Source organism: Pinus tabuliformis, chromosome J, assembly GCF_031772625.1.
Source record: "Pinus tabuliformis cultivar Carrire ecotype Pingquan chromosome J, CPIR1, whole genome shotgun sequence".
Lineage (NCBI taxonomy): Eukaryota > Viridiplantae > Streptophyta > Pinopsida > Pinales > Pinaceae > Pinus > Pinus tabuliformis.
The window spans coordinates 1,064,318,124-1,064,336,771 of record NC_142295.1 but is presented as its reverse complement, the minus strand read 5'-3'; the positions used below and the strand labels follow the sequence as shown (position 1 = coordinate 1,064,336,771).

Sequence of the window (18,648 nt, the reverse complement as noted above, 5' to 3'; positions counted from 1 at the left end):
TCCTCCCTTTCCTTCAGAATTTTTGTTCACTTTGAGATGAGGGAGGTATAGAGTTCTTTGCTTTGTTGTGATAAGAAAGTGCCATTCGAAGTGTCCTCATATGTGGCAATGGCCAACTCTACCTCCCGCAGGGTGTTGTCATCATTCTTCCATTTCTGGTGTGCCCAGCTTTTGGAGATCCTTTTTAGTTCTATCAATTTTCTGATAAAACCTTCTGTATGATCCTCGTGTTCCAATATAGGGTTGGACTGCCAGAAATCAGTGACCATTTGTATGTAAGAAGGATCCTTAAGCCAAGAGGCATTGAATTTGAAAGGGCTTTTAATTCTTAGGTTGATATCAGCTAGTTCCAAGTAAATTGGCCGATGGTCAGAAATCCCTCCAATACCAACCCACTGTCGTATGCGAGGGTGAGAGCTTCATAAAGCTTCTTTAATGAGAAATCTGTCTAGTCTCCTTGCCAGGCTATGGTCTCCACTGCGATTGTTTGTCCAAGTATACTGTACCCTAGCAGTTGGGATGTCCACCCACTGATGCTCCTCTAGTAAAGTAGATATAGTGTTAGATAGACCATCTACCTGGGCTGAATGGCCCCAAGATTCACTGAATCCCAACGAGAAATTTAAATCCCCTCCAAGTATAATGTTGTCTGCCTGCAGGAATTCTGAGTCCAGGAGGGTTCTCCAGAAATTTTCCCTATCCACACATGGACCATATACATTCACAATACGAACTTTAGACTCTAATGTAGGGGCATATATATCCACACCTATATATCCCCTGCCTCCCCAAATATTCCTGAGTTCCATAGACTTGTTACATAAACCAATAGCGATACCCCCAGATCTCCCAGACGCGTCCAGGGCATGGAAAGTCCAATTCGGAAACCATGAATTAAGTGAAGGAATAAGAGCATCAGCCAAACAGAGGGTTTCTTGTAAGAAAATAATGTCCAACTGATTCGAAGTAAGCAATCTTCTGAGAGCTAGTTTTTTAGGAGGGCTAGCAATCCCTCTGCAATTGAAGGATAAAAACTTCATGGAGGGTGAGGTAGAGGGCCATTCCTTGCTCTAAGGGCCCTATCAATGGTTTGCTGTCGCCCAAGGGCAACCTCTTCACCCGTAGTGTGTCTGGCTCTAGTGAGATGGGATGGGCGACCCCTGGTGGGCTTATGGGAGGCCGGGGTAACCTCTAGGTCTAGACCAATCACATCACATCCTCTATCCTTCGATCTGGAACGAAGAGAGTACCGAGGGGATACAGAGGGGGAGGGGATGGGAATCGAAGGGAGGGAGGATGATAAAAGAGATGGGATGCTGAGGGCGATGATGGGAGGGGGAAGCGGAAGAGTGCGGTGAAGAGAGGGAGGAGGAGCCCCACCCCAAGATCCTAATGTAGCCGAGGAGGCTAGAGAAGGTAATGAAGAAGAGGATGCAATAATGAATGATTGGGATGCAAATGCTTCAGATATACCATATACAGGAGAATAGAGAGAGGAGGATGTAGATAACATACCCAAATGTGAGATGTTCTCCTTCGTTGTACTGGTACTCACTAGAGGGGGAGGCGATGAATGGTTTGTATCAATGTGACCCATATCAGTGCCCACTTTATCAGGTGCTCCTCGAGTGTCTTCGGCCTCCTTGTCAATCTTCTCTAGTTCTATATCCTTGTCAGGCATATTAGGGTTTCCTCTGGGATGCTCCATCTCCAAGCTCAGATCAATACCCTTGTTCTTGCGATTGAGGGGGCAATCCTTGAATAAATGCCCCACTTTGTGGCATCTACGGCATCGATATGGAATGCCTTCATAGTCAATAATTTGCTTGCGGGAGGTGTCCCTTCACTGTATGGTGATATGCTCCCGCAATCCACCCCGAGCATCCAGATTGATAAGGATCCTAGCATATGCCATCATGCCCTTGTATTGATAATATTTGTGATATTCCACGTAGGAGCCGATAGCATTATCAATCTGCTTGAAGATTTCCTCGGACCAATATTGCAGAGGGAGGCCTGGGAGCCAAATCCATACTGGTCCAATACCAATTTTCTCAGTCTCTGGATCAAAAAGAGGCGTCTAGCATTTCAAGAGAACCGAGGCATGTTCAAAATGCCAGTAGGAGGACAATACCTAGTTGGTATGGTCGGCACGGGAAAATCTCAGTGCGAACCATCCCCTCACAAAAGTCTGCACGAAGGGGATGTCCACCAACTGGTGTCCCTAAACCTTTGATGCCCAGGTTTTCAGACGAGCAGCCGTGTAGTTTTGTCCTCTGATGTGCCCTACTAAGATTCAGTCAGCGAAATCCATAGTCTCACCCCATTGAATGTCCTCTTCCAACCTAAGAAAGATATCGTCCACCTTGGACTTGTAGCACTTGTACTTCTTCTTTGTCCCCTGATGATGTGTCTGGTGCTATACCCGACTCGGAAGAGGGCCCGAGTCAACAGGGGTAGGGTTAGGGTTAGATGAGGAAGGGTTAGGGTTTCCAGCGGAAGTAGGAAAAGAACTGGCGAGCGGCAGAACGGTGGTAAAGCTGCCAGAAGGTGGAGCAGATGTGGCCTGGAGGGGAAATCCAGCAGATCCAGCAGACACAGATGGAGGGATAACCTATCGAGGCGGCACTTCAGAAATAGGGAGGTCCAAACCAGGGTTAGGGTTTAGATAGTCAGTAACGAAACCGAGGGTAGCCGGGGAATGTGGAGGAGTAGAGAGCGATGGCCATGTTGGCAGGTCATCCGGGAGAACAACAGGCTGAGACCCTGATGGTTCCGCATAAGAGTATGAAGAATAATTGTTGGAGAAGCCAAAGCTATACATACCTACAAATGCGAAATACGCGGAACGCCAGATGGAAACACCCTCCAACGGATCTTTAGAGTAATCAATGGCATCGAGGTCATCCATGTTGACAGCTGCACCTTGAAACAAAGGACGCCTTGAGAATGTTGGAAAACGGAGAGTAAAACCAACCCCGGTAACAGACAGCCAGGGACAGTGATAAAAAAGATGGATGACAGGTAACAACCGGGAAAAAAATGCTAACAATAGAATAAAATAAACCCCCTAATCCCTGACAGGTCGTAATCATGTTAAAATTGTGAGCAGGTAGGTAGAGAAAAAACTAAGGTACAAGCACGGCAGAACCATCAATAGGGTAACCGAAGGCTTTCCATGGGTTATCTGCAGTAACTTGCAGTACCCGGAAACCTCAACCAAAACCCTCGCGCACGATTAGCCGCAGAGTCTCCATCGCGACCTTGCCAATTGTGTTTCTTTAATAATATATTTATAATAATATATTTATAATAATATTTCATAATTTTATTTAACAATAATAAATTAATTATTTAATAATAAAGGGAGCTGGAAGGGTCCTATATAGTCCTCAAGAACATTTGGAGACCAAATATGTGTTGGGATTGGGAGTGACCACCAATAATAAGGTGAAGTTCTTCATCTTGTGGAAAGGTGTGGATCTCACTATAGCCCTAGGAATAAAGACAATAAACATAGTGGGAGACTCAACATTGGTCATATGAATGTTCTCAAATGGACATTCTATGGACAACAACTCACCCATTGTTAAACGAGTAAACCTCTAATTAGAAAACTTGGAGAAACATTCCATTTTTCATGTTATCTGTCGATTGAATTCAGATGTTGATAAAATGGAATATCGAGGCCTTATATTGGGAGTTGGGAGATATGGGTTAGATGGGAGAACCGACGGCTACTTCCCTATCTCTTGATTTAATGCAAGAAAGACTGTCAATTACTCAAAGCAAGATTCCCGATGTTGGTGGAGCAATGCAGAGGCAAGGCTACAAATGAATGGACACGTGGAACATGGGAAAGATGCATGGCTATTTCCCAAATACCTAGGGAAACATAGGGTGTGGTTTCAAGAGGGCGTTAACGTGGAGTGGGGAGGATGCGAGGATCCCATCATTTCAGTGAATTTGCAGGAATTTTCACAACAGGAGAGAATTAATGGGGAGGAGGAATTATGGTCGATTTTAGTGTTTCTTAATTGTATATAAAGCTACTAGGAGAAAGAAATTTGCTTCAAAGGTATACTGAGACATGGAAGCATATGCTAAGTTTGAAGCAAGTTTTTTTACCGTGATGTAAAATGGTTCTCGTTGCGAAATCCAGATTTTGAATACAAAGTATTCGTCCTCTTTATATATATATATATATATATATATATATATATAATGAAATATATATAAATAAATATTCATATTAATATTTTATCTGTATCAATTCATATATCTATATATATCTATATATATATATATATATATATATATATAAAGTTATGAAAAAAATTAGATATATTTTTAATATTTATTATGTTTATATACATATAATTTGATTATATTATAAAAATATTTTATATATTGATATGCTAAGAAACTATAAATAATTCAGTTATTTTTACATAAATGACAAAGTTAATTATAAATGTAAGGGAAATTTATATTTATTATTTAAAATTGGTGATATATTATTATTTAAAACTCGATAAAAAAATATAAAAATAATATTTTATTTATACGTAAAAGCAACTTCACCTGCCTTCGAGAATTTTGTGTTACAAATACTATATTAACTAGGTCAACCATGTAAAGGTGGAAGCTCATTTGGCCCCTCTCCTTCACTTGTAATTTATGGTTATACTACTATTTTACTCATCACTCCCAGAACCCCACCTCTTATGTGATCTCCCTATGCAATACATTAAAGTTCATTTGAGCTACCCCCTCACTTATAGTTTATATAATATTACTATTTCACTAACACTCACAATCTCCCAATTTAATTTCTTGTGCAATAAATTTTAATTCAAAATAGACATCAAAATTGATCATTACATAAATATTATTACAAATACAAAAAGATGTCATATCAAAATTCTCTCATTCTCACACAAATTCTTACATTCCAAGCACATACACAATCAAAATGAAAAACTGACAAATAAACAACCCTATCAAACAACAACCATCATTAAATTAAAAAATATTATAGATATACAAGCATCACATTAAATTTTCATCATTCCATTAAAAAACATGTAAATACACAAGTACTCAAACATCATATCAAATTTTTATCATTACCTTCAAAAACATTATAAATACACAAGCAGATAAATATTCCTTCAGATTTTATTACACACAAAATTTTAAATACACAAACAAATGTGATAAAAAATACAAACACAATTATAAATGCATACAATCAAGTATGTAAACGCATACTAAAAAATGCACACAATCAAGTACGTAAACGCATGATAAAAAATGCATACAATGAAGAGTACAAACACACAATGAAAAATGCATAAAATCAGGAGTACAAACAAATAATCAAGAGCACAACTCAAGTTTCAATCATTACAAACAAGATTGTAAGTATAGAAACAATACAAATGCACAATAAATACACAAACACTAAAACATCAAAAGCATTGCAAATACACAAGCAATATAAACATCCCATCGAATCTCCTTATTACACACACAAAATTATAAATACTACAAAAATTGCATATCAAATTCTGATCATCATACACACAAGATTGTAAATATCCAAATACACAAAATTAATGTACATACTAAATCAAGCCATATACTAAAGAAAATTGTCACGACCCTGCTACTTTTACCATAAAAAAAAAAAAACTTTGTTATGTCCTACCTTCCATTTTACCATGGTTAGGATACATTTGTTTCGCACGAGTATATGACTTTGTATAAACGTGGATTATGATTTATGGCTCACACACCTTAATCGATATTCTTTAACATATGTTACACCTCGTATGTGGTCTTACTATACATTAACTTTTTAATAACTCAACGCATGCTGGTGCATTGGTTTTCCCTCGTCCGGATGGTCATTAAACTCCAGCGCCACATGGTGAACGGTCATGGCCAGGTGGCTGCAGGCCATGTGGAGCCATGTGACCATTCTACGGTTTGTGCATTCGATAAACGTGCCATGCTCCCGCCCAAACGAACGATGAAGATTGTGTCTCCAGATCGGACGGTGAAAAATGACCTTAGGGTTTGGTTGACATATAAGTTTACCGAGTTCTTCGGTTCTGGCTCATTTGCACATTATGCATACACAGGTTTTCCGACAGACTCCACCACCATACCACTCTGCTGCTCGCACAGGTATCTTCTTATCTATGGTAAAATGTTACAGCTTACGGTTAATTCATGGCATCTACTCTCTCTCAGGTTCTAACGTTTACCTCCATACTTTGATGATTTACACAGTGCGGTGCCGTGCAGAAGGGTTTGGCTTCCATGGCGTCGACCATCCGAGGGATCTTCTGATCGACCTGCATTCCTTTCGGGTAATCCCTTCTCAGTAGTATGTCTAGACATTTAGTCAGCTTGGAATGAATGTTTGGCGGTTGTTAATGACCGACGGAGCTGATGCACGGTATTTATGTGCCCAGGTCTGTTACTCTGGTTTCGAGACTTGATGTTATTCACAGGCGGCATTCTTGGCCGATTCTGTACTTTACAAACCCTTGGGATTTAGAAGTTGTCGGTTTATGGCCACAGGCCAACCGAGGGTTTTGATATTTGGTCATGTTGTTTTACAGTCGTTTATATAAAGGATTTGCTTTACACAATGCACAGTCCATATTTCTTTGAAACTTGCTATTACTATGAGCCGGGGTTACCCGACCTGTAACGCCTGTTAACATATTTATTTTTTCCTTACTCTACGGCCTTATGGCAATGAATGTAATATGGAATGTTTGCATCTTTTCGTGCATCTTAAGTTTATCCTTAGTTTTGTACAGACGTTCATCGTCTCTGAACGAAGTTAATATATTTATATATAATTTCACAGGCATGTTTACCGTATGTATTGGTTTCATTTCTTGGGAATCATGACAAGATTCATTTGTTGCGGTCTCAGGCATCACGGCCTGCTTCCGGAACAAAGGGAGCAGGTCCAACCCTTACCGCCTATATTTTCTGGGTTTTGTATGAGGGTTTCTACTCAAGTTCGATATTCAGAAATGCATCTTAGTAAATTGTTTATGTTTATAGTTGGCGCACAGCACATCCATCTCATTTGTTTGGCATACCGGGACATTCATGTTTTAATGTTGGTTTGAGGTTTATCTGAGGGTTTACCCTGCACTACTGTACCTAAATGTTCTTTGTCAGTGTAATTATTCGGCTTTTTATTTATTAATGACCCGGCTGTTACACAGCGCTCTACCGTCTTTCTTATTATCGGTTAAGCTTCAAAAGTAATTTATGGTCTCATACCACAGGTTCATAGACATAGTGACTTTACATGCATTGCGTCATATCTATACTTGCATATGCTCTGTATCTCGCTGGTGTCTAATAATGAACTTTCTTTCTTTGATTCTGGCCGCAGTATGCCACACCTCTGTTATAACTTATATTTCATCTATGAGTCTGTACGCGGTCGTTAAGAACAAGATTTTATTCTGTTAGCTGTACATTTATTTACACTCTCAGACTCAGGAATATTAACTCGTATATCTGTGTCTGTTTATTTCGGTAAAGAAAATGTCAGTTAGTGCATTTGTATATTTAATCATGGTTTCCATCTTGTCAACGAGAAGTCTCACTGTCGACTGTATATATAAATACCACACTTTAAATATACCTGTAATCACCTCCATAAAGATAAACACAGGCACTTGTATTTGCTAACATTTCTTTTTCTAAATCAAGAATCTAGACCATTATATTCCATATGCAATCATTACCTGATTTTAAGTAAAGCTATCTAATAAGCGTACCTGGTAATCTGCTACTGTCGCTTTGCTGTAATGTTCACCTGCGGTAATCTAGCTCTTATCCTCCCAACCTCGAGAATCCACTACACTGGATCTCCCCTCCGAGCTATCTTGTAGGCCACAGCCTTTTTCAAGATTCAAGCACCACGGTGCAGGGTTATCTGGTCATAACCAGACTTAACCCAGTATTCACACTCTGCTCTCTCCTCTGGAGTCCGCCTCTGCCTGTTCCCTAACAGCCCAGAGGTTTTTCCTTTCCACCCCTTTCTGGGTGAGAGGCAGTTGTCTCCTGTTCAGTTTCTTAACTGATTCTTTTCTTTTAATAGAAAAGGCCCCTTTGTGGAGGCTGCCATCATTCTTTCAACACATGTGTATAATAGTTCATTATATTTTCTTTTAACAAATAATAATGTCTTAATAACAAGCTGTCACCCATATTGTTTTTACCACAACAATTACCGGAAATTACAAGTTACCAGGGTTATTACATCTTCCCCCCCTAGGATTGGACATCGTCCCGATGTCCATTCTTATCAAATAAATTTGGATAGGCTTTTCTGAAAAGTTCCTCGTCTTCCCACGTAGCCTCCTCAGGGCCATAATGCTGCCACAGCACCTTAATTTGGGTAATAGCCCGTTTCCGCAGCTGCACTTCTCTCCGGTCGAGAATGCTCTGTGGTTCGACTAGGACCCCGCCTTCCGGTTCGACCTGCAAACAACCAGCACTTAATCAATTTCTCATTAAGTATAGTTGTATAATTAAACCCAATCGGATTAATTCTTACCCGTACATCTTGCCATTGGATAACATGTCTAGGGTCATACACATATTTCTTTAGGACAGAAACATGAAACACATTGTGAATCCTAATGTGGCTGGGTAAAGCAAGTTGGTAGGCCACCGGCCCTACTCTAGCGAGAATCTGAAATGGTCCGAAATATCGGGGAGCTAGTTTAGCGCACCCGCTCCACTGCAGTGCGCTTCTTCTAGTTTGAATCCTTACAAATACATGATCACCCACTTTATATTCTGCAAATCTTCTTTTCTTGTCTGCGAAACTTTTCTGTCTGTCTTGTGCAGCCTTTAGATTTGCTCGTACTTTCTTTACCATATCTTCCATGTCCTTTAACATTTCTGGACCCAAATTCAATTTATCCTCTACCCCACTCCAACCCGAGGGTGTGCGGCATTTTCGCCCATACAAAACCTCAAAGGGACTTAGCTGGGTGGAGGTGTGATACCCATTATTGTAGGCAAATTCAATCAAATGCAAATATTCTTCCCACTGAGTAGGCTTGAGCATCACATTTGCCCTCAGCATATCTTCCAATACCTGATTGACACGCTCAGTTTGTCCATCGGTTTGTGGATGATATGCTGTACTAAAATTCAGCTGGGTGCCCAACTCAGCAAACAATGTTTTCCAGAAAGTGGAGGTGAACTTCACATCACGGTCCGATATGATTACCTTTGGCATTCCATGCAGGCGGAACACATTCTGCATAAAGAGATGCGCAATTTGTACCGCCTTGTAGGTAGACTGTACGGGTATAAAGTGTGCTGCTTTACTTAGTTTATCAACTACAACCATAATAGAATCATTACCCTTCTTCGTTCGTGGTAAACTAGTTATAAAATCCATGGAGATGGTTTCCCATTTCCATTCCGGAATAGGTAGGGGCTGTAACAGTCCCGCTGGGTGTTGGTGTTCAGCCTTAATTTGCTGGCACTCCAAACATTTTGCCAAATATTCCACCACTTGCCTTTTCATTCCAGGCCAGTAATACTCTTTTTTGAGTGCCATAACCAACTTTTGATATCCTGGATGACCGGCATAATGGCTGATGTGGAATTCATCTAAGATCAGCTTCTTAAGGTCACCGGAGTTGGGTACATACATTTTTCCATTGAGATACAGCATCCCCGTGTTATCCAATGTATACCCTTGCTGTAACTTGTCATGATCAGCTTGCTGTACCTGCACTTTCAAATGCTGATATTCTGAGTCGTTGTGCGCTGCTGTTCTTATTTGTTCAACCAGCGAACTCTGCCACCGGCTGGCTGAAAGTTCACATAAATTATGAACTTTTCGACTTAAGGCATCTGCTACCCGATTTTCTTTGCCCTTTAAATGTTTTATTTCGAAGTCAAACCCACTTAGAAAATCTGCCCAACGACCTTGTCTCGCGTTCAAAGTGGGCTGATTGAAATAATGCGTTAGGCTATGATGGTCGGTTAACAGCAGAAACTTCTTTCCGAGAAGATAATGTCGCCACATTTTAAGGGCATGAATTACAGCAGTTAATTCTAAATCGTATGCAGAGTATTTCTGTTCATGTTCTTTTAATTTCCTAGATTCATAGGCTATTACCTGCCCTTCCTGCATCAATACTCCCCCCACGCCCTCTTTGCTTGCATCAGTGCACACCACGTAATCCTTATTAGGATCTGCGATTCTTAAGATGGGTGCGGTGGTGAGTAGGTGTTTCAAACGATCAAAACTCTGCTGACATTCTGCTGTCCACTTAAACGCCCTTCCTTTCTTTTGTAATGAGGTAATAGGATAGGCTATTCTCGAAAAGCCTTCCACAAATCTCCTGTAATAACCAGCTAATCCCATGAAGGACCTGATGTCCGAAACATCCTTGGGTGTAGGCCACTCCATAATAGATTTTATCTTCTCGGGATCAACCGCAATTCCCTCATTTGTAATCACATGACCCAGATATTGAATTTCTTCCTTAAAGAAATCACATTTGCTAAATTTAGCATAAAGCTGATGCTCCCGAAGAGTTTGCAACACCAATCTAAGGTGCTCCTCATGTTCCTGCTGGGAACGAGAATATATCAAAATGTCATCAATGAATATCAGTACAAACTTGTCCAAAAACTGGTGAAACACGCTATTCATCATGCACATAAAGGTGGCTGGCGCATTGGTTAGACCAAAAGGTAGCACTACGAATTCGTAGTGCCCGTAGCGTGTTCGGAAAGCAGTTTTGGCAATGTCCTCATCCTTGATCCTGATCTGATGATAACCAGATCGCAGATCAATTTTGGAAAACACCTTTGCTCCTTTCACCTGATCAAAAAGTTCATCTATTCTGGGTAGAGGATACTTGTTTTTGACCGTGAGCTTATTCAGCTGTCGGTAATCTATGCACATGCGAAAGGTCCCATCCTTCTTCTTCACGAACAATACTGGAGCTCCCCAAGGTGATACACTAGGTCGAATGTACTGCTTATCTAGCAATTCCTGGAGCTGCAACTTCAATTCCGTCAACTCTGGTATGCTCATCCGGTATGGTGCCCTCGATACTGGAGCTGCCCCTGGTACCAACTCTATAGTGAAATCTATGTCCCTTCTTGGAGGCAGACCCGGAATCTCTTCAGGAAAGACGTCTGTAAATTCCTGCACTACTGGTATGTCACTTAATGCAGACATCTTATCTTTTTGATTCGCATAGCCAACCTGTATGGCATAGATTTGACATTTCTTTCTAATACACTTAGCTAGTTGTGTTGCAGTTATAGGTCGAACCTGAACAGGACGTTTAATTCCCTGCAACTCCTGCTGCTGTTCCAAATCATCCTTGTAGTATATGGTCTTGGTTTTACAATTCACCAGCGACCAATGCTTCTCCAGCCAATCCATACCGATAAGAATGTCATAGGAACCTAGCGGAAGTATATTCAAATCTGCCTTTACGGGCTGTCCAGCTATACTAAAAGAACAGTTACTAACTTTAGCCAAAACCCGCCTTTTGGCCCCCGTGGCCAGCTGGACCAACCATGGGTTTTTAAACTTTTCTGATGGTAGCTTACAATGTTCCACTACTTTTGGACTAACGTAACTTAACGTAGCCCCTGGATCAATAAGTACAGCTACAGAAAGGTTTGAGATCTTACCTTCGAATTCCACCATGGAAGGTTGATACTCCGCTTGCCGATCTTCTAATGCTGCGTTGATCCTTGGTACACTGCGTGCCACGTCACCTACAGTGGAAGCTTCATGGATTTGAGATATCTGATCAGTTCTTTTACGCTGCGGACAGTTCCTAGCATAGTGCGGTCCCTCACATACCCAGCATTGAACTGGTGGTTTGGTTCCTTCAACCTCTGATTTAGCAGGGGGTTCACTAATCCTGTTCTCGTTTGGCTTAGGCCGGAAAGTTCCCTTACTCGTGCTTCTGTTAAACTGTCCTTTTCCAGCCCCTTTGCCACCATTTCCGTGGCTGCCTTTGTTGTTTCCAGCATTTCTGCTACCTTTTCTCTCATTCCATTTTCTGCTGGGAATTTCTCCCTTTTGTTTGTGCTGCTGGTAGCAAATTCTGGCCTTCCTAATTGCCTCATCCATAGTTCGGGGGTTGTCAAACTCGATTCGCTCTCTGATATAGGCTGGCAAACTACTCACAAACCTTTGCACCTTGGCCTTCTCCTCTTTTATGTAAGGCACATAACGCAGTAGAGAGGTAAAGCGATTTATGAATTCATCCATGGATTGTTGTCCTAGTCGTAAATCATGAAATTCTCGCGCCTTCTCATCATAAAAGCGCTCAGTTAAGTACCTCTCCTTAAAATATTTCTGAAACTTTTCCCAGGTTATGCTTTGCTCACTTACCCCCTTCACAATTTTAATTTCTTCCCACCACAAGGTGGCTTTGCCTTGCAACTGGAATATAGCCAACCGTGCCTTCAGATTTTGATCATATTCGTACAGCTGAAAATATTTATTAATATTAATCAGCCATGCTTCTGCTGCTTCCTCCTGTTCTCCATCAAAGAGTGGGGGTTTGATTTTTCGAAATTCCCCCTGTAGTTCCGTTCTCTGTCTCTTGGTAGCCTGCTGCTCTTGCACGTTATCAGAATGGTCTTCCCGCTCTTCTGGAATTTCAGGAGCATAATTCCGCTCCTCAGTGCCCCTTTGCTGTTCTGCACTGGGACTGGGTAAGGGTGGATTTTGTTTTACCGACAAGCTCTTCAATATTCTTTCCTGTTCCATAGTTAATCGTGCATTGTCTTCTCGCAAGCGTGCCATTTCACCCTTCAGTTCTTGAACGGTTTGAAGTATTGCCTGATTAGCACTGCGTGTCTCAGCACCAAGCTGAACCCACAGTCCTGTGTTGTCTGGTGGAATGCCACCAGCTCCCGGCATTTCCTCCATCTTATTGTATAACTGTCAGCTGTGGAATGTCTCAATATGTTCCTGATATACACAAAAAGACATGATTAATGACATTGTATTGTATACATATATAAGATAATTGTTCTTTCTGTTCTTGTTGCTGTTCCAGAGGTCTCAGTTTTTGAAACCTCGCTCTGATACCACATTGTCACGACCCTGCTACTTTTACCATAAAAAAAAAAAAACTTTGTTATGTCCTACCTTCCATTTTACCATGGTTAGGATACATTTGTTTCGCACGAGTATATGACTTTGTATAAACGTGGATTATGATTTATGGCTCACACACCTTAATCGATATTCTTTAACATATGTTACACCTCGTATGTGGTCTTACTATACATTAACTTTTTAATAACTCAACGCATGCTGGTGCATTGGTTTTCCCTCGTCCGGATGGTCATTAAACTCCAGCGCCACATGGTGAACGGTCATGGCCAGGTGGCTGCAGGCCATGTGGAGCCATGTGACCATTCTACGGTTTGTGCATTCGATAAACGTGCCATGCTCCCGCCCAAACGAACGATGAAGATTGTGTCTCCAGATCGGACGGTGAAAAATGACCTTAGGGTTTGGTTGACATATAAGTTTACCGAGTTCTTCGGTTCTGGCTCATTTGCACATTATGCATACACAGGTTTTCCGACAGACTCCACCACCATACCACTCTGCTGCTCGCACAGGTATCTTCTTATCTATGGTAAAATGTTACAGCTTACGGTTAATTCATGGCATCTACTCTCTCTCAGGTTCTAACGTTTACCTCCATACTTTGATGATTTACACAGTGCGGTGCCGTGCAGAAGGGTTTGGCTTCCATGGCGTCGACCATCCGAGGGATCTTCTGATCGACCTGCATTCCTTTCGGGTAATCCCTTCTCAGTAGTATGTCTAGACATTTAGTCAGCTTGGAATGAATGTTTGGCGGTTGTTAATGACCGACGGAGCTGATGCACGGTATTTATGTGCCCAGGTCTGTTACTCTGGTTTCGAGACTTGATGTTATTCACAGGCGGCATTCTTGGCCGATTCTGTACTTTACAAACCCTTGGGATTTAGAAGTTGTCGGTTTATGGCCACAGGCCAACCGAGGGTTTTGATATTTGGTCATGTTGTTTTACAGTCGTTTATATAAAGGATTTGCTTTACACAATGCACAGTCCATATTTCTTTGAAACTTGCTATTACTATGAGCCGGGGTTACCCGACCTGTAACGCCTGTTAACATATTTATTTTTTCCTTACTCTACGGCCTTATGGCAATGAATGTAATATGGAATGTTTGCATCTTTTCGTGCATCTTAAGTTTATCCTTAGTTTTGTACAGACGTTCATCGTCTCTGAACGAAGTTAATATATTTATATATAATTTCACAGGCATGTTTACCGTATGTATTGGTTTCATTTCTTGGGAATCATGACAAGATTCATTTGTTGCGGTCTCAGGCATCACGGCCTGCTTCCGGAACAAAGGGAGCAGGTCCAACCCTTACCGCCTATATTTTCTGGGTTTTGTATGAGGGTTTCTACTCAAGTTCGATATTCAGAAATGCATCTTAGTAAATTGTTTATGTTTATAGTTGGCGCACAGCACATCCATCTCATTTGTTTGGCATACCGGGACATTCATGTTTTAATGTTGGTTTGAGGTTTATCTGAGGGTTTACCCTGCACTACTGTACCTAAATGTTCTTTGTCAGTGTAATTATTCGGCTTTTTATTTATTAATGACCCGGCTGTTACACAGCGCTCTACCGTCTTTCTTATTATCGGTTAAGCTTCAAAAGTAATTTATGGTCTCATACCACAGGTTCATAGACATAGTGACTTTACATGCATTGCGTCATATCTATACTTGCATATGCTCTGTATCTCGCTGGTTTCTAATAATGAACTTTCTTTCTTTGATTCTGGCCGCAGTATGCCACACCTCTGTTATAACTTATATTTCATCTATGAGTCTGTACGCGGTCGTTAAGAACAAGATTTTATTCTGTTAGCTGTACATTTATTTACACTCTCAGACTCAGGAATATTAACTCGTATATCTGTGTCTGTTTATTTCGGTAAAGAAAATGTCAGTTAGTGCATTTGTATATTTAATCATGGTTTCCATCTTGTCAACGAGAAGTCTCACTGTCGACTGTATATATAAATACCACACTTTAAATATACCTGTAATCACCTCCATAAAGATAAACACAGGCACTTGTATTTGCTAACATTTCTTTTTCTAAATCAAGAATCTAGACCATTATATTCCATATGCAATCATTACCTGATTTTAAGTAAAGCTATCTAATAAGCGTACCTGGTAATCTGCTACTGTCGCTTTGCTGTAATGTTCACCTGCGGTAATCTAGCTCTTATCCTCCCAACCTCGAGAATCCACTACACTGGATCTCCCCTCCGAGCTATCTTGTAGGCCACAGCCTTTTTCAAGATTCAAGCACCACGGTGCAGGGTTATCTGGTCATAACCAGACTTAACCCAGTATTCACACTCTGCTCTCTCCTCTGGAGTCCGCCTCTGCCTGTTCCCTAACAGCCCAGAGGTTTTTCCTTTCCACCCCTTTCTGGGTGAGAGGCAGTTGTCTCCTGTTCAGTTTCTTAACTGATTCTTTTCTTTTAATAGAAAAGGCCCCTTTGTGGAGGCTGCCATCATTCTTTCAACACATGTGTATAATAGTTCATTATATTTTCTTTTAACAAATAATAATGTCTTAATAACAAGCTGTCACCCATATTGTTTTTACCACAACAATTACCGGAAATTACAAGTTACCAGGGTTATTACAAAAATCCACACACATTTCAAAGAACATATCAAACATGTCATCCACATTCATTGTAAATGCACAACTATGTAAATAAAGCCCAAACAACAACCATTCTCATACAAAATCAGAAATATACATCAAATAATTAACATCACAAAAAGAATTGTAAATATCCAAAGATACATTGAGTATTACATTTCAAATTTTGATCATCACACACAAAAAAGGTGTTGAATGCGCAAACATAATATAGTCACCATGCATTAATAAAGAAAATACTCACACATTTCAAAATACATATCTTTTTCCCTATGTGGTTCACGACCCCAATTGAGATTATTAGATTATTTCCCCTATGTGGTTCACGCCCCTCGAGATGACTCACTGCTATATTCACAAAATATTCCATCAAGTAGATCTACATAAAAGGATCACTTCCTATTGACTCAACGATGGAACTTGACCCCAAGACTGTCCAGAGAATCAAACCCACTACAGTAGAGTTATTTTAATGATAGAGACTTGACAAAGTAAATTAACCATCAAAACTAAAATTAAGATTATTAGATATTAGTAAAATGAAAAAAAAATTAATAGTTAATAAATTATAAAATTAAAATTAATTGATATTATATATATATATATATATATATATCTATATATATATATATATATATATATATATATATATATATATATATATATAGATATATAGATATATAGATATAAATGAAATATTAGTACAACATATTAATAAAATATGGAAATATAAAAATTTATTTAAAATAAAGTTAAATTTAAATTAGATATAAAAAAATAATTAAGACGATATATATTTTAATACATTACAAAACTAATAAAAACTTATTAATAAAAAAATTATATAAAATACATTGTGTTTATTATTAATTAATTTAAATTTTAATATAATATATTCATAAAAATACATAAATTTATTGAAAAAAATAAAATTTAAATTTAAATAAAATATTAAAATAATATAGTAATAAAATACATAAATTTATTTTAAAAATTTAAAATTAAATTAAATATCAAACCTAACATTAAAATAAAAATAGTTAATATACATAGTAAATAATAGACATAAAATTCTAAACGTATGATGCATTTTATTATTTTCTAAATCATGAAATTAAAAATTTCTAATCTATTAAATAACAATATTAATAATATATAAAAAAAAAAATTTAATTAAATAAATAATAATATTAATATTAGTAAATAAATATTTATAATTTTATTATTCATATTAAATGAAGATTAAATTCAAATTACTGAAATTTAAATTAATTAAAGATGTTTTGAATTTTTTAAAACGAATTATTTATATATATATATGTATATGTATATTATTTTATATATATAGAGACAACCACATTAGATCTCAATTTCACAACCTTTGTTACAATACTGACCTTCCTAGCCTTTTACAATGCCAAAATTATAGTGAACTCGGGAGGCTTCTCTCCAAGCTTTTTGAGCATAGGAATAAAATCTTAAATCAAAATAAATAATCTGTCTTTTTAGGTCCGATAGATCATTATTTGGTCTCAGCGGACGTTAACCACCATCATCATCATCATCATCATAAATAAATTTTAATATATTAAATGTTAATAGAGTATTTTAATAAAATATGAGAATTTATTTTAAAACTTAAATTTAAATTAGGTATTAAACTGTATCACATGAATTAATTAATATATATATGTTAAATATTTTTTATAATATATAAATAAATATTTATAATGATATTAATTAAATAGTTTTTAGAATAATAATTTACAATTTTATTTAATAATAAAAAAATTATTATTATTATTTATCAATAATCATATATATATATATATATAGATATTTTATGTGTGTGAATTAAAGTTATGAAAAAAATTAGTTATATTTTTAATATTTATTATGTTTATATATATAAAAATTAATTTGATAAATAAAAATTCAAAAATAATATTTTACTTATACTTAAAAGGAGCTTCACCTGGCTTTGAGAATTTTGTGATATAAAGTGATATAAATTCTCTACTAACAAGGCCAACCACGTGAACGTGGAAGTTCAGTTGGCCCCTCCCCCTCAACGCTAATTTATGGTTATACTACTATTTCACTCATCACTCCCCCAACCCCACCTCCTATTTCATTTTCCTATATAATAGATTAAAATTCATTTCTACTACCCCCTCACTCAGAGTTTATATAATATTACTATTTCACTCAACACTCCCAATCCCCCCATTTAATTTCTTGTGCAATAAATTTAAATTGAAAATAGACATCAAATTTTGATCATTACATAAATATTACTGCAAATACAAAAAGATGTCATCTCAAATTTTTCTCATTATCACACAAATTTTCACATTCCAAGCATATACACAATCACAATGAAAAAATTACAAATAAACAAACAACCCAATCAAACAACAACCATCATTACATTAAAATGTATCATAGATATACAAGCATCACATTAAATTTTCATCATTCCATTAAAAAATATATAGATACACAATTACTCAAACACCATATCGGATTTTCACCATTACATTCAAAACCATTGTAAATAGAGAAATATATAAATATTCCTTTAGAATTTATTACACACAAGATTGTAAATACAAAAACAAATGTGATCAAGGATACAAACACAGAATCAGAAATGCATACAAACACATATTGAAAAATGCATACAATCAAGAGTACGAATACACATACAATTAATAGTGCAAAAAGACAATGAAGAGTATAGTTCAAGTTTTATTCACCATTACATTCAAAAACATTGTGAATACATAAACATATAAACATTCCTTTAGAATTTATTACACAC

General features: G+C 37.9%; 3 protein-coding genes across 3 annotated transcripts; 2 read left to right on the top strand and 1 right to left on the bottom strand.

Moving 5' to 3' along the window:
* Positions 1-5,838: 5,838 nt before the first annotated feature.
* On the top strand, positions 5,839-6,550 carry LOC149230634 (uncharacterized). The gene is made up of 2 exons (XM_089376109.1): positions 5,839-6,195; positions 6,301-6,550. Exons 1-2 carry the CDS (start codon positions 5,879-5,881, stop codon positions 6,413-6,415), a joined length of 432 nt encoding a protein of 143 aa, XP_089232235.1. The 5' UTR covers positions 5,839-5,878; the 3' UTR covers positions 6,416-6,550.
* Positions 6,551-8,009: 1,459 nt separating this feature from the next.
* Positions 8,010-12,985, bottom strand: LOC149230633 (uncharacterized). The gene is made up of 6 exons (XM_089381371.1): positions 12,575-12,985; positions 11,045-12,358; positions 9,063-10,561; positions 8,517-8,529; positions 8,332-8,424; positions 8,010-8,177 (listed from the first exon to the last, which is right to left on the bottom strand). The coding sequence occupies exons 1-6, from the start codon at positions 12,983-12,985 to the stop codon at positions 8,010-8,012; spliced, it is 3,498 nt and encodes a 1,165-aa protein (XP_089237497.1).
* A 347-nt stretch (positions 12,986-13,332) lies between these two features.
* On the top strand, positions 13,333-14,044 carry LOC149230632 (uncharacterized). The gene is made up of 2 exons (XM_089376108.1): positions 13,333-13,689; positions 13,795-14,044. The coding sequence occupies exons 1-2, from the start codon at positions 13,373-13,375 to the stop codon at positions 13,907-13,909; spliced, it is 432 nt and encodes a 143-aa protein (XP_089232234.1). The 5' UTR covers positions 13,333-13,372; the 3' UTR covers positions 13,910-14,044.
* Positions 14,045-18,648: the final 4,604 nt, after the last annotated feature.

Coding starts and splice junctions, on each gene's coding strand:
- LOC149230632 (XM_089376108.1), top strand. CDS start 13,373: ATGCTGGTGCATTGGTTTTCCCTCGTCCGGATGGTCATTAAACTCCAG. Junction 13,690..13,794: donor CCACTCTGCTGCTCGCACAG/GTATCTTCTTAT, acceptor TGATTTACACAG/TGCGGTGCCGTGCAGAAGGG.
- LOC149230633 (XM_089381371.1), bottom strand. CDS start 12,985: ATGGAGGAAATGCCGGGAGCTGGTGGCATTCCACCAGACAACACAGGA. Junction 12,359..12,574: donor AACAGGAGGAAGCAGCAGAA/GCATGGCTGATT, acceptor TATGATGAGAAG/GCGCGAGAATTTCATGATTT. Junction 10,562..11,044: donor AGCAGTACATTCGACCTAGT/GTATCACCTTGG, acceptor GATTTCTTTAAG/GAAGAAATTCAATATCTGGG.
- LOC149230634 (XM_089376109.1), top strand. CDS start 5,879: ATGCTGGTGCATTGGTTTTCCCTCGTCCGGATGGTCATTAAACTCCAG. Junction 6,196..6,300: donor CCACTCTGCTGCTCGCACAG/GTATCTTCTTAT, acceptor TGATTTACACAG/TGCGGTGCCGTGCAGAAGGG.